This window comes from Scyliorhinus canicula, chromosome 21 (genome assembly GCF_902713615.1).
Source record: "Scyliorhinus canicula chromosome 21, sScyCan1.1, whole genome shotgun sequence".
Lineage (NCBI taxonomy): Eukaryota > Metazoa > Chordata > Chondrichthyes > Carcharhiniformes > Scyliorhinidae > Scyliorhinus > Scyliorhinus canicula.
The window spans coordinates 1,293,811-1,308,139 of NC_052166.1; the positions used below are offsets into that span (position 1 = coordinate 1,293,811).

At 55.3% G+C, this 14,329-nt stretch overlaps 2 protein-coding genes across 5 annotated transcripts in view; one reads left to right on the forward strand and one right to left on the reverse strand.

Moving 5' to 3' along the window:
- Positions 1-2,649, forward strand: part of rbm10 (RNA binding motif protein 10) — a 51,591-nt gene extending 48,942 nt beyond the window's left edge. For 3 of the 4 annotated variants that reach the window (XM_038781624.1, XM_038781626.1, XM_038781627.1), the window contains exons 18-21: positions 938-1,020; positions 1,719-1,827; positions 1,949-1,984; positions 2,451-2,649. In XM_038781624.1, the coding sequence (XP_038637552.1) occupies positions 938-1,020; positions 1,719-1,827; positions 1,949-1,954 (198 nt within the window). In that variant the 3' untranslated portion in view covers positions 1,955-1,984; positions 2,451-2,649. Of the gene's footprint in view, positions 1-937; positions 1,021-1,718; positions 1,828-1,945; positions 1,985-2,450 lie in introns of all 4 variants that reach the window. The other variant, XM_038781625.1, reaches the window with a different exon arrangement.
- A 5-nt stretch (positions 2,650-2,654) lies between these two features.
- Positions 2,655-14,329, reverse strand: part of tpk2 (thiamin pyrophosphokinase 2) — a 16,301-nt gene continuing 4,626 nt past the window's right edge. The window contains 4 exon segments of the mRNA XM_038782536.1: positions 2,655-3,057; positions 6,205-6,301; positions 10,464-10,596; positions 11,423-11,594. Of these exon segments, the coding sequence (XP_038638464.1) occupies positions 3,011-3,057; positions 6,205-6,301; positions 10,464-10,596; positions 11,423-11,594 (449 nt within the window). The 3' untranslated portion in view covers positions 2,655-3,010.

Consider the following 14,329-nt stretch of genomic DNA (forward strand, 5'->3'; position numbering starts at 1 on the left):
CACGGTTCATTTCCAGTACCAGCCTCCCCGAACAGGTGCTGGAATGTGGCGACTAGGGGCTTTTCACAGTAACTTCATTTGAAGCCTACTCGTGACAATAAGCCATTTTCATTTCATATGTGGCACAGCTCCAGGGACCCGAGTTTGATTCCGACCTCAGGTGATTGTCTGGAGTTGGCACGTTCTCCCCGTGTCTGCATGGGTTTCTTCCCACGGTCCAGAGGTGAACTGACCTTGCTAAATTGCCCCTGAGTGTCCAAATGGTTTGGTGGGGTTACTGGGAGAGAGAGGAGATGTGGGTACTCTTTCCAAGGGCTGGTGCAGACTCGATGGGCCAAAGAGCCTCCTTCTGCACTGTAGGGATTCTGAGGCACATCTTCCTGTAACCCAAGACACTGAACCTCAGTTAACCACCCGGCCAATCTTTGTGTCATCCAGAAACTTCCTGATCTTGCCCTGCCCCCTCCCACATAGTCACCTATGTCATTTATACAAACGATAGGGGGCCCAGCACAGATCCCTGTGATACACCTTGGACACTGGCTTCCAGTCACTAAAGCAGCGTCTGTCTGTTTCCTACAGCTCAGCCGGCTTTGAATCCACCGTACCAAGGTCTCCCATGTGCGATCTTGTCAAAGGCTTTGCTGGAATCCGTGAAAACGACATCAAATTCACCACCCTCACCTCCACACCCGGTCACATGCTCAAAGAATTGCCCCTCACCCAGGGATGCGGAGCGGGAATCCTGGCCGATTGCCTGCTCAGCCCTCTCACCCCACTGTTAACCTCCGCAGCACGGACAGGGGCTGGGACCCGGGTGATCCTCCCCCCCCCCCCCCCCCCCCCCCCCCCCCCCCCCCCCGGCGGAATAACCTCAGGTTTAAAAAAAAAACACAATCAGCATTTTTAATAATTGTTTCTCTTTCTACATTGACAGTTCAAGTTCCGAGCGGCAGAGAGGCGGGGCAAACTGGGAATTCCGGACGCCATCGAACCCAAACGGAAGAGGACACAAGCCAAGTGCGTCATCCCAGACAACAGTAACCCGAGTCGCGAAACGGAGATTTCCCAGGCCCTCCCTGATCACCCCCCCCCCCCCAACACCAACATGTAGTGAAGACCCCTGGCTGATTCCTCTCCACCCACCCTGGGGACAGGACCCCTCCCTGATCCCCATCTCTCACCCCGGGGAGAGAGGACCTCTCCCTGAAACCCCCCCACCCCACCCCGGGGAGAGAGGACCCCCCCTGAAACCCCCCACCCCACCCCGGGGACTGAGGACCCCTCACTGATACCCCCACCCCGGGGAGAGAGGACCCCTCCCTGAAACTCCACCACCCTGGGGACAGGACCCCTCCCTGAATACCCCACCCCCAACCCGGGGGAGAGAGAACCTCCTCCCTGAAACTCCCCCACCCTGGGGACTGAGGACCCCTCCCTGAAACCCCCCCCACCCCGGCGATTGAGGACCCCTGGCTCATTCCTCCCCTCCACCAATATCCGGAATCAAGCGTCGCTATCCCAGGTTTGGAATCGGCTCAGCCGCAGACACAGCCTGGGCCGCCCCTGGTAGATCAGTGATTCCCTAACGAATGCTGGAGCTCAGTCGGGCAGCACGGAGGGGGGGGGGGGGGGGGGCAGCACAGAGGGGGGGTGGGGCAGGCACAGAGCGGGTAGGTTGTCAAACACTGACTGGTGCGATCCTTGCCTCCCTGTAGCTACGATGGGACGAGTCACGGCCTCGGGAACCGCATGATGCAGGCGATGGGCTGGAAGGAAGGCACAAGATTGGGACGCAAGGAGTCAGGAATCGCCCCCTCCTCCAAGGTGAGCTGTGTACCCCCCCTCCCTCCGCCACTCACTTTCCCAATAGTCCCATCCCAAATATCTATTCTTCAACCTTCACTTAAAGCATTAAATTGACATTTTTGTTTCTTTCTTCCAGTAGACCTGAGACTTGGACCAAATGCTGTCAGCCGTGTCGGTAAGTCTGGCCTTCAGCGCGCTCGCTCCTAAATCAGTCGGGAATCGATGGGTCGCCCCCCGCCCCCCCCCCCCCCCCCCCAAACTTCAGTGTCCGGCACCCCTGGGTCCCGAGTCCCACCCCAGGGGACTGCTGCATCGTCAGAGACACCATCTTCTTGACTCAGGAGGCACAGCGGTCAACCACTGGACTTGCAATTGCAGCAAATGGTGGCCGTGCCGTGAACAGAGCAAGAAACAAATATGGGGAGGGGCGCTGGCCTGGGATTAATATTCATCCCTCAGCCAACATCACTTAGAAACAGGTCTGTGGGAGCTTTCTGTGCGCGATTTGAGCCGCCACTTTTCCTAGGCGATGCCGGTGTGGGGGGGCTCCGCCGGTGGGGGGGGGTCCGCCGGCAGTGGGGGCTCCGCCCGCGGCAGTGAGGCTCCCGGAGAAACGCGACTTCTCTTTTCTGTCTCGACAGTGACGCGATGGGCAGAACTCCCAGGGAGTCAGCATCCGATGGAGGATTGTGAATGGCTGTTTGTGTGGAGGGCAACAGCATTGGACTGCTGCAAACTGATCCTGAATTTTCTTTTTTTGAGGAGATTATAAAAGGATTGTAAATATTTTTACGGGGGCCTTGCCTTTACTTTTTGTACTTAATAAAAAAAAAAGGAGGAAATGTTCTCTTGCTTGTTCTCTGGTGGGCTGAGGACCCCGAGGGGTGGGGCTCTGATTTGCCCCTGAAGTGTCCCGAGCAGCCAGCGGTGCTAGTAGCTTGGGGATTGGGGGGGGGGGAGGGGGGGAGAGACTCCGGCCCCTGTCCGCTCTCTGCCCAATGGGTTCAAACCCAGCGGTCACCAAGATTCTCTGGGGTAGAGGTTGGTTGACATGTTTGCCAAATCCCGTCTCTCTGTCTCTCACGTTCATGATTATTCACATTGAAGAAGTTACGGTGAAGCCGATCCCCGTGAGAGCCGGCCTGCAGCTGCAGGACACCATGTGGAGTACGTCTCTCGCTGCGTCACCTCTACCTTCAGCTCACAGCTCCCTGTGCAGACCCTCAACAAACTGGTGATAACATCGCTCTGTAACACAAAACCACACCGAGTGCTGAGTGCCGCTTTCAACCATCAATCCAGGGACTCTGAGTGGAGAAGCTGTAACCCCTCTGCCTGGACACAGCCTCACGTCACTCTGCCCGCCCAGGACGCAAGATTCAGTAATACGCCAGGCTGACACTCCCAATGCCGGCACTGTCAGTGCCGCACTGTCAGAGGGTCAGTACTGAGGGAGCGCCGCACTGTCAGAGGGTCAGTGCTGAGGGAGTGCCGCACTGTCAGAGGGTCAGTGCTGAGGGAGTGCCGCACTGTCAGAGGGTCAGTACTGAGGGAGTGCCGCACTGTCAGAGGGTCAGTACTGAGGGAGTGCCGCACTGTCAGAGGGTCAGTACTGAGGGAGCCGCACTGTCAGAGGGTCAGTACTGAGGGAGTGCTGCACTGTCAGAGGGTCAGTACTGAGGGAGTGCTGCACTGTCAGAGGGTCAGTACTGAGGGAGTGCCGCACTGTCAGAGGGTCAGTACTGAGGGAGTGCCGCACTGTCAGAGGGTCAGTACTGAGGGAGTGCTGCAGTCAGAGGGTCAGTGCTGAGGGAGTGCCGCACTGTCAGAGGGTCAGTGCTGAGGGAGCGCTGCACTGTCCGTGGGTCAGTACTGAGGGAGTGCCGCACTGTCAGAGGGTCAGTACTGAGGGGGTGCTGCACTGTCAGAGGGTCAGTACTGAGGGAGTGCCGCACTGTCAGAGGGACAGTACTGAGGGAGTGCTGCACTGTCAGGGGGTCAGTACTGAGGGAGTGCCGCACTGTCAGAGGGTCAGTACTGAGGGAGTGCCGCACTGTCAGAGGGTCAGTACTGAGGGAGTGCCGCACTGTCAGAGGGTCAGTACTGAGGGAGTGCCGCACTGTCAGAGGGTCAGTACTGAGGGAGTGCTGCACTGTCAGAGGGTCAGTACTGAGGGAGTGCTGCACTGTCAGAGGGTCAGTACTGAGGGAGTGCCGCACTGTCAGAGGGTCAGTACTGAGGGAGTGCTGCACTGTCAGAGGGTCAGTGCTGAGGGAGTGCTGCACTGTCAGAGGGTCAGTACTGAGGGAGTGCCGCACTGTCAGAGGGTCAGTACTGAGGGAGTGCCGCACTGTCAGAGGGTCAGTACTGAGGGAGTGCCGCACTGTCAGAGGGTCAGTACTGAGGGAGCCGCACTGTCAGAGGGTCAGTACTGAGGGAGTGCCGCACTGTCAGAGGGTCAGTACTGAGGGAGTGCCGCACTGTCAGAGGGTCAGTACTGAGGGAGTGCCGCACTGTCAGAGGGTCAGTACTGAGGGAGTGCCGCACTGTCAGAGGGTCAGTACTGAGGGAGTGCCGCACTGTCAGAGGGTCAGTACTGAGGGAGTGCCACACTGTCAGAGGGTCAGTACTGAGGGAGTGCCGCTCTGTCAGAGGGTCAGTACTGAGGGAGCGCCGCACTGTCAGAGGGTCAGTACTGAGGGAGTGCCGCTCTGTCAGAGGGTCAGTACTGAGGGAGTGCCGCTCTGTCAGAGGGTCAGTACTGAGGGAGTGCCGTACTGTCAGAGGGTCAGTACTGAGGGAGCGCCGCTCTGTCAGAGGGTCAGTACTGAGGGAGTGCCGCACTGTCAGAGGGTCAGTACTGAGGGAGTGCCGCACTGTCAGAGGGTCAGTACTGAGGGAGTGCCGCACTGTCAGAGGGTCAGTACTGAGGGAGGGCCGCACTGTCAGAGGGTCAGTACTGAGGGAGTGCCGCACTGTCAAAGGGTCAGTACTGAGGGAGCGCCGCACTGTCAGACGGTCAGTACTGAGGGAGTGCCGCACTGTCAGAGGGTCAGTACTGAGGGAGTGCCGCACTGTCCGAGGGTCAGTACTGAGGGAGTGCCGCACTATCAGAGGGTCAGTACTGAGGGAGCGCCGCACTGTCAAAGGGTCAGTACTGAGGGAGCGCCGCACTGTCAGACGGTCAGTACTGAGGGAGCGCCGCACTGTCAGAGGGTCAGTACTGAGGGAGTGCCGCACTGTCAGAGGGTCAGTACTGAGGGAGCCGCACTGTCAGAGGGTCAGTACTGAGGGAGTGCTGCACTGTCAGAGGGTCAGTACTGAGGGAGTGCTGCACTGTCAGAGGGTCAGTACTGAGGGAGTGCCGCACTGTCAGAGGGTCAGTACTGAGGGAGTGCCGCACTGTCAGAGGGTCAGTACTGAGGGAGTGCTGCAGTCAGAGGGTCAGTGCTGAGGGAGTGCCGCACTGTCAGAGGGTCAGTGCTGAGGGAGCGCTGCACTGTCAGAGGGTCAGTACTGAGGGAGTGCCGCACTGTCAGAGGGCCAGTACTGAGGGAGTGCCGCACTGTCAGAGGGTCAGTACTGAGGGAGTGCCGCACTGTCAGAGGGTCAGTACTGAGGGAGTGCCGCACTGTCAGAGGGTCAGTACTGAGGGAGTGCCGCTCTGTCAGAGGGTCAGTACTGAGGGAGTGCCGCACTGTCAGAGGGTCAGTACTGAGGGAGTGCCGCACTGTCAGAGGGTCAGTACTGAGGGAGTGCCGCACTGTCAGAGGGTCAGTACTGAGGGAGTGCTGCACTGTCAGAGGGTCAGTACTGAGGGAGTGCCGCACTGTCAGAGGGTCAGTACTGAGGGAGTGCCGCACTGTCAGAGGGTCAGTACTGAGGGAGTGCCGCACTGTCAGAGGGTCAGTACTGAGGGAGTGCCGCACTGTCGGAGGGTCAGTACTGAGGGAGTGCCGCACTGTCAGAGGGTCAGTACTGAGGGAGTGCTGCACTGTCACAGGGTCAGTACTGAGGGAGTGCTGCACTGTCAGAGGGTCAGTACTGAGGGAGTGCCGCACTGTGGGAGGGTCAGTACTGAGGGAGGGTCAGTACTGAGTGACCAACACCAAAAATAGATGATCTGGGTCATTGCCAAATTGCTGTTTGAGGGAACTGGCTGTGGGCCAACTGGTTGCCGTGATTCCCACGTTACAAAGGTGAGCGCACTCCATTGGCTGTGAGGGGCTGTGGGACGTCCTGAGGTGGTAGCGCCCAGGCAAGACCATCGTCCCTTCACAGAGTCAATAAACACGGCAGCTTCGAGAGTGGACTGGCCCCCTTATCATGGAATGTGCCTGTGTGTACCTCAGCATTCCCTCATCCCTCCCTCCATTTCCCCGTGATCATCCTCACCATTATCCGCGTGTAGAATTCCCCGTCTGATGAGGAAGTCCAGCACAACCATTGCACAGTTCGGTTTGAATTCGGATTCAGCGATCGCCTCTTTCACCTGTTGTTGATAAGCAAATGGAAATGTAACTTATTAAACCACCATCTACTCTATTCTATGCTGGCGTTGCTCCCCCACCCCCTTCATTAAGGCCCCTGTCCCCCATTTCCTGCTATCACTGTCTCCCTCCCATCTTTACCAGTCTTCCACCCCCCACATCCCCTCAAACATCGAGACGATTCACCTCGACCATTCCCCGTGGGAGCGAGTCCCACATTCTCCCCACTCCCCGTGGGAGCGAGTCCCACATTCTCCCCACTCCCCGTGGGAGCGAGTCCCACATTCTCCCCACTCCCCGTGGGAGCGAGTCCCACATTCTCCGCAATCCCTGTGTGAATCCCACATTCTCCCCACTCCCCGTGGGAGCGAGTCCCACATTCTCTCCACTCCCCGTGGGAGCGAATCCCACATTCTCCCCACTCCCCGTGGGAGCGAGTCCCACATTCTCCCCACTCCCCGTGGGAGCGAGTCCCACATTCTCCTCACTCCCCGTGGGAGCGAGTCCCACATTCTCCCCACTCCCCGTGGGAGCGAGTCCCACATTCTCCTCACTCCCCGTGGGAGCGAGTCCCACATTCTCCCCACTCCCGTGGGAGCGAGTCCCACATTCTCCCCACTCCCCGTGGGAGCGAGTCCCACATTCTCCCCACGCCCCGTGGGAGCGAGTCCCACATTCTCCCCACTCCCCGTGGGAGCGAGTCCCACATTCTCCCCACTCCCTGTGGGAGGGAGTCCCACATTCTCCCCACTCCCCGTGGGAGCGAGACCCACATTCTCCCCACTCCCCGTGGGAGCCAGTCCCACATTCTCCCCACTCCCCGTGGGAGCGAGTCCCACATTCTCCCCACTCCCTGTGGGAGTGAGTCCCACATTCTCCCCCCTCCCCGTGGGAGCGAGTCCCACATTCTCCCCACTCCCTGTGGGAGCGAGTCCCACATTCTCCCCACTCCCTGTGGGAGCGAGTCCCACATTCTCCCCACTCCCCGTGGGAGCCAGTCCCACATTCTCCCCACTCCCCGTGGGAGCGAGTCCCACATTCTCCCCCCTCCCCGTGGGAGCGAGTCCCACATTCTCCCCACTCCCTGTGGGAGCGAGTCCCACATTCTCCCCACTCCCTGTGGGAGCGAGTCCCACATTCTCCCCACTCCCCGTGGGAGCCAGTCCCACATTCTCCCCCACTCCCCGTGGGAGCGAGTCCCACATTCTCCCCACTCCCCATGGGAGCCAGTCCCACATTCTCCCCACTCCCCGTGGGAGCGAGTCCCACATTCTCTCCACTCCCCGTGGGAGCGAGTCCCACATTCTCCCCACTCCCCGTGGGAGCGAGTCCCACATTCTCCCCCACTCCCCGTGGGAGCGAGTCCCACATTCTCCGGGTAAAGATGTTCCCCCTGAATTCCCCCCGATTGAGTTGATTAGTCTCTGTCTTGTATTGATGGCCCACCTGGTTCTGGTCTCTACCCCCTCCCCCGACACAAGTGGAAACATCTTCTCTACGTGGACCCAGTAGAAACCGCCGTCATCATTTTAAACACCTCGATCAGGTCACCCCCTCAGCTTCTCCTTTCTCAAGAAAAGTCCCCCCCCCCCCCCCTCCCCTCGGCATGTTCGGTTTCTGCTGAGATTTAGAATCTCTCAGCTCTGGGATTGTCCTTCTACCTCGTCCAGTGTCTCTATATCCTTCAATAATACAGAGATTGGAACTGTGCACAGTGCTCCCAGTGTGGGTCTGGCCAAGGGATATGGAGACTGGAACTGTGCACAGTGCTCCCAGTGTGGGTCTAACCAAGGGATATGGAGACTGGAACTGTGCACAGTGCTCCCAGTGTGGGTCTAACCAAGGGATACAGAGACTGGAACTGTGCACAGTGCTCCCAGTGTGGGTCTGGCTAAGGGATATGGAGACTGGAACTGTGCACAGTGCTCCCAGTGTGGGTCTGGCCAAGGGATATGGAGACTGGAACTGTGCACAGTGCTCCCAGTGTGGGTCTAACCAAGGGATATGGAGACTGGAACTGTGCACAGTGCTCCCAGTGTGGGTCTAACCAAGGGATATGGAGACTGGAACTGTGCACAGTGCTCCCAGTGTGGGTCTAACCAAGGGATATGGAGACTGGAACTGTGCACAGTGCTCCCAGTGTGGGTCTGGCCAAGGGATATGGAGACTGGAACTGTGCACAGTGCTCCCAGTGTGGGTCTGGCCAAGGGATATGGAGACTGGAACTGTGCACAGTGCTCCCAGTGTGGGTCTAACCAAGGGATATGGAGACTGGAACTGTGCACAGTGCTCCCAGTGTGGGTCTAACCAAGGGATATGGAGACTGGAACTGTGCACAGTGCTCCCAGTGTGGGTCTAACCAAGGGATATGGAGACTGGAACTGTGCACAGTGCTCCCAGTGTGGGTCTAACCAAGGGATATGGAGACTGGAACTGTGCACAGTGCTCCCAGTGTGGGTCTGGCCAAGGGATATGGAGACAGGAACTGTGCACAGTGCTCCCAGTGTGGGTCTGGCCAAGGGATATGGAGAGTGGAACTGTGCACAGTGCTCCCAGTGTGGGTCTAACCAAGGGATATGGAGACTGGAACTGTGCACAGTGCTCCCAGTGTGGGTCTAACCAAGGGATATGGAGACTGGAACTGTGCACAGTGCTCCCAGTGTGGGTCTAACCAAGGGATATGGAGACTGGAACTGTGCACAGTGCTCCCAGTGTGGGTCTAACCAAGGGATATGGAGACTGGAACTGTGCACAGTGCTCCCAGTGTGGGTCTAACCAAGGGATATGGAGACTGGAACTGTGCACAGTGCTCCCAGTGTGGGTCTGGCCAAGGGATATGGAGACTGGAACTGTGCACAGTGCTCCCAGTGTGGGTCTGGCCAAGGGATATGGAGACTGGAACTGTGCACAGTGCTCCCAGTGTGGGTCTGGCCAAGGGATATGGAGAGTGGAACTGTGCACAGTGCTCCCAGTGTGGGTCTAACCAAGGGATATGGAGACTGGAACTGTGCACAGTGCTCCCAGTGTGGGTCTGGCCAAGGGATATGGAGACTGGAACTGTGCACAGTGTTCCCAGTGTGGGTCTGGCCAAGGGATATGGAGACTGGAACTGTGCACAGTGCTCCCAGTGTGGGTCTAACCAAGGGATATGGAGACTGGAACTGTGCACAGTGCTCCCAGTGTGGGTCTAACCAAGGGATATGGAGACTGGAACTGTGCACAGTGCTCCCAGTGTGGGTCTGGCCAAGGGATATGGAGACTGGAACTGTGCACAGTGCTCCCAGTGTGGGTCTAACCAAGGGATATGGAGACAGGAACTGTGCACAGTGCTCCCAGTATGGGTCTAACCAAGGGATATGGAGACTGGAACTGTGCACAGTGCTCCCAGTGTGGTTATAGAGGGAAGAGATCTTGCTGCAATCGTTACGGAGCCTCGGTCAGCCCCCCGCCCTGGGGTGTAGTTTGCCGTTTCGATCCCATTTTCCATGGTGACAGAGGAAGGGCAGCGAAGGTTCACCAGACAGAATCCTTGGGGTAAGAGAAAATGCTGGAAAATCTCAGCAGGTCTGACAGCATCTGTAGGGAGAGAAAAGAGCGAACGTTTCGAGTCTGATGACTCTTTGTCAAAGCTAACAGACAGAGAAAGTGGGAAATATTTATAATGTGGAGTGAGAATGAAAGATGAGATAGTATAAATATTTCCCACTTCGTCTGTTACCTTTGACAAAGAGTCATCGGACTCGAAACGTTAGCTGGTTTCGCTGGCTTTTAAAGCAGGCCAGCAGCACGGTTCGATTCCCGTACCAGCCTCCCCGGACAGGCGCCGGAATGTGGCGACTAGGGGCTTTTCACAGTAACTTCATTGAAGCCGACTCGTGACAATAAGCGATTTTCATTTTCAACTTTTCCCTGCAGATGCTGCCAGACCTGCTGAGATTTTCCAGCATTAGAGAATCATTATTAGAGAAGGCAGCGCCCCCAGAGGATTTAATCAGTATTAGAGAAAACAGCGCCGCCGGAGTATTTAATCAGTATTAGAGAAAACATCGCCCCCCCAGAGGATTTACTCAGTATTAGAGAGGGGAGGCTGGTTCACTGTGACAGTGGGTGACAGCGCTCAGGGGCAGAAATGGCGAAGATTCCCCCACTCCCGCTGTCACTCACCTTCTCCAAAGGCCAAAGATAGAATTCCTGTACCTCTCCGTCACCCACCTCCGGCACAAAGTCAGCTGGAATCTCCAGGTCGTAAATGAATTGACACTCCGGGAACACGCCCCACTCGTCCTCGTAAGTGTAACTGTGTTCCAAGGAAAAAGATTGCCCGTCAAACAAGGAGGAGGTGGACGCAACGGTGCTGAAGGAAGCAACTGGAAGGGAGTCAGGGTAGGCTAGCGGTCATACACTGGGTTTACCCTGGGTCAGACCAGAACATGAGGCGCGAGAGGGGCTAAACGGGCTGCCTCCTGTTCCTGTGTAACAGGCTGGAGAGGGGCTGAATGGGCTCCTCCTGTTCCTGTGTAACAGGCTGGAGAGGGGCTGAATGGGCTCCTCCTGTTCCTGTGTAACAGGCTCGAGAGGGGCTGAATGGCCTCCTCCTGTTCCTGTGTAACAGGCTGGAGAGGGGATGAATGGGCTCCTCCTGTTCCTGTGTAACAGGCTGGAGAGGGGCTGAATGGGCTCCTCCTGTTCCTGTGTAACAGGCTGGAGAGGGGCTGAATTGTCTCCTGTTCCTGTGTAACAGGCTCGAGAGGGGCTGAATGGGCCTCCTGTTCCTGTGTAACAGGCTGGAGAGGGGCTGAATGGGCCTCCTCCTGTTCCTGTGTAACAGGCTGGAGAGGGGCTGAATGGGCCTCCTCCTGTTCCTGGTAACCGGCTGGAGAGGGGCTGAATGGCCTCCTCCTGTTTCTGTGTAACAGGCTGGAGAGGGGCTGAATGGCCTGTTCCTGGTAACCGGCTGGAGAGGGGCTGAATGGCCTCCTCCTGTCCCTGTGTAACAGGCTGGAGAGGGGCTGAATGGGCCTCCTATTCCTTTGAAATGTGGAGTCAGCCCTGGACGGCCCTCCACGAGGCCTGGTGACTTTTTTGGAACTGGATTTGAGGCGTTTGTTTTCCCTGAAGATTACCTGATTGTGCCGGCGGGTTTGGCTGTCCTCGCAATGGATTTGGGAATGCAGGCCTCTTCCTCACATTCTTTGATAAGGGTCTCCTTCACGCCCAGACCAGCAGACAGGCCACCAGCGACCTGAGGCAAAACAGCACCCCCAGAGTGTTTAATCAGTATTACAGAGAAAACAACTCCCCAGAGGATTGAATCAGTATGACAGAGAAAACAGCGCCATCAGAGGATTGAATCAGTATGACAGAGAAAACAGCTCACCCAGAGGGTGTAATCAGTATGACAGAGAAAACAGCTCACCCAGAGGGTGTAATCAGTATGACAGAGAAAACAGCGCCCCCAGAGCGTTTAATCAGTATTACAGAGAAAACAACTCCCCAGAGGATTGAATCAGTATGACAGAGAAAACAGCTCACCCAGAGGATTTACTCAGTATTAGAGAAAACAGCGCCCCTCGAGGATTTAAGCAGTATGAGAGAAAACAGCGCCCCCAGAGGATTTACTCAGTAGTACAGAGAAAACAGCGCCCCCAGAGGATTGAATCAGTATGAGAGAAAACAGCGCCTCTAGAGGGTTTAATCAGTATGACAGAGAAAATAGCGCCCCCAGAGGATTGAATCAGTATTAGAGAAAACAGCGCCCCCAGAGGATTTAATCAGTATTACAGAAAACAGCGCCCCCCAGAGGATTGAATCAGTATGAGAGAAAACAGCGCCCCCAGAGGATTTACTCAGTATTAGAGAAAACAGCACCCCAGAGAATTTACTCAGCATTGCAGAGAAAACAGCACCCCCAGAGGTTTGAATCAGTATGACAGAGAAAGCAGCGCCCCCAGAGGATTGAATCAGTATTAGAGAAAACAGCGCCACCGGAGTATTTACTCGGTATTAGAGAAAACAGCGCCCCCAGAGGATTTACTCAGTATGAGAGAAAACAGCGCCCCCAGAGGATTTACTCAGTATGAGAGAAAACAGCACCCCCAGAGGATTGTAATCAGTATGAGAGAAAACAGCACCCCCAGAGGATTTACTCAGTATTACAGAGAAAACAGCGCCCCCAGAGGATTTACTCAGTATTAGAGAAAACAGCGCCCCCCCAGATGGTTTAATCAGTATGACAGAGAAAACTGCGTCCCCAAAGGATTGAATCAATATGACAGAGAAAACAGCGCCCCCAGAGTATTTACTCAGTATTAGAGAAAACAGCGCCCCCAGAGGATTGAATCAGTATTACAGAGAAAACAGAGCCCCCGAGAGGACTTACTCAGTATTACAGAGCCCCGAGAGGATTTATTCAGTATTAAAGAAAACATCGCCGCCAGAGGATTTACTCAGTATTAGAGAAAACAGCGCCCCCAGAGGATTTATTCAGTATTAGAGAAAACAGCGCCCCTCGAGGATTTAATCAGTATTACAGAGAAAACAGCGCCCCCAGAGGATTTACTCAGTATTAGAGAAAACAGCGCCCCCAGAGGATTGAATCAGTATGAGAGAAAACAGCGCCTCTAGAGGGTTTAATCAGTATGACAGAGAAAATAGCGCCCCCAGAGGATTGAATCAGTATTAGAGAAAACAGCGCCCCCAGAGGATTTAATCAGTATTACAGAAAACAGCGCCCCCCAGAGGATTGAATCAGTATGAGAGAAAACAGCGCCCCCAGAGGATTTACTCAGTATTAGAGAAAACAGCACCCCAGAGAATTTACTCAGCATTGCAGAGAAAACAGCACCCCCAGAGGTTTGAATCAGTATGACAGAGAAAGCAGCGCCCCCAGAGGATTGATTCAGTATTAGAGAAAACAGCGCCACCGGAGTATATACTCGGTATTAGAGAAAACAGCGCCCCCAGAGGATTTACTCAGTATTAGAGAAAACAGCACCCCCAGAGGATTGTAATCAGTATGAGAGAAAACAGCACCCCCAGAGGATTTACTCAGTATTACAGAGAAAAGAGCGCCCCCAGAGGATTTACTCAGTATTAGAGAAAACAGCGCCCCCCCAGATGGTTTAATCAGTATGACAGAGAAAACTGCGTCCCCAAAGGATTGAATCAATATGACAGAGAAAACAGCGCCCCCAGAGTATTTACTCAGTATTACAGAGAAAACAGCGCCCCCAGAGGATTGAATCAGTATTACAGAGAAAACAGAGCCCCCGAGAGGACTTACTCAGTATTACAGAGCCCCGAGAGGATTTATTCAGTATTACAGAAAACATCGCCGCCAGAGGATTTACTCAGTATTAGAGAAAACAGCGCCCCCAGAGGATTTATTCAGTATTACAGAGAAAACAGCGCCCCTCGAGGATTTAATCAGTATTACAGAGAAAACAGCGCCCCCAGAGGATTTACTCAGTATTAGAGAAAACAGCGTCCCCAGAGGATTGAATCAGTATGACAGAGAAAACAGCGCCCCCCAGAGCGTGTAATCAGTATGACAGAGAAAACAGCGCCCCCAGAGGATTGAATCAGTACGACAGAGAAAACAGCGCCCCCAGAGGGTGTAATCAGTATGACAGAGAAAACAGCGCCCCCAGAGTATTTACTCAGTATTGCAGAGAAAACAGCGCCCCCAGAGGGTTTAATCAGTATTAGAGAAAACAGCACCCCGAGGTTTTAATCAGTATTACAGAGAAAACAGCGCCCCCAGAGGATTTAATCAATGCGAGAGAGAAAACAGCTCCCTCAGAGGATTTAATCAGTGACAGGGAAAACAGCGCCCCCAGAGGATTTAGTCAGTATTACAGAAAAGAACAGCGTCCCCAGAGGATTGAATCAGTATGACAGAGAAAACAGCGCCCCCAGAGGATTGAATCAGTATGACAGAGAAAACAGCGCCCCCAGAGAATTTAATCAGTATTAGAGAAAACAGCGCCCCCAGAGGATTTAATCAGTGTGACAGAGAAAACAGAGCGCCC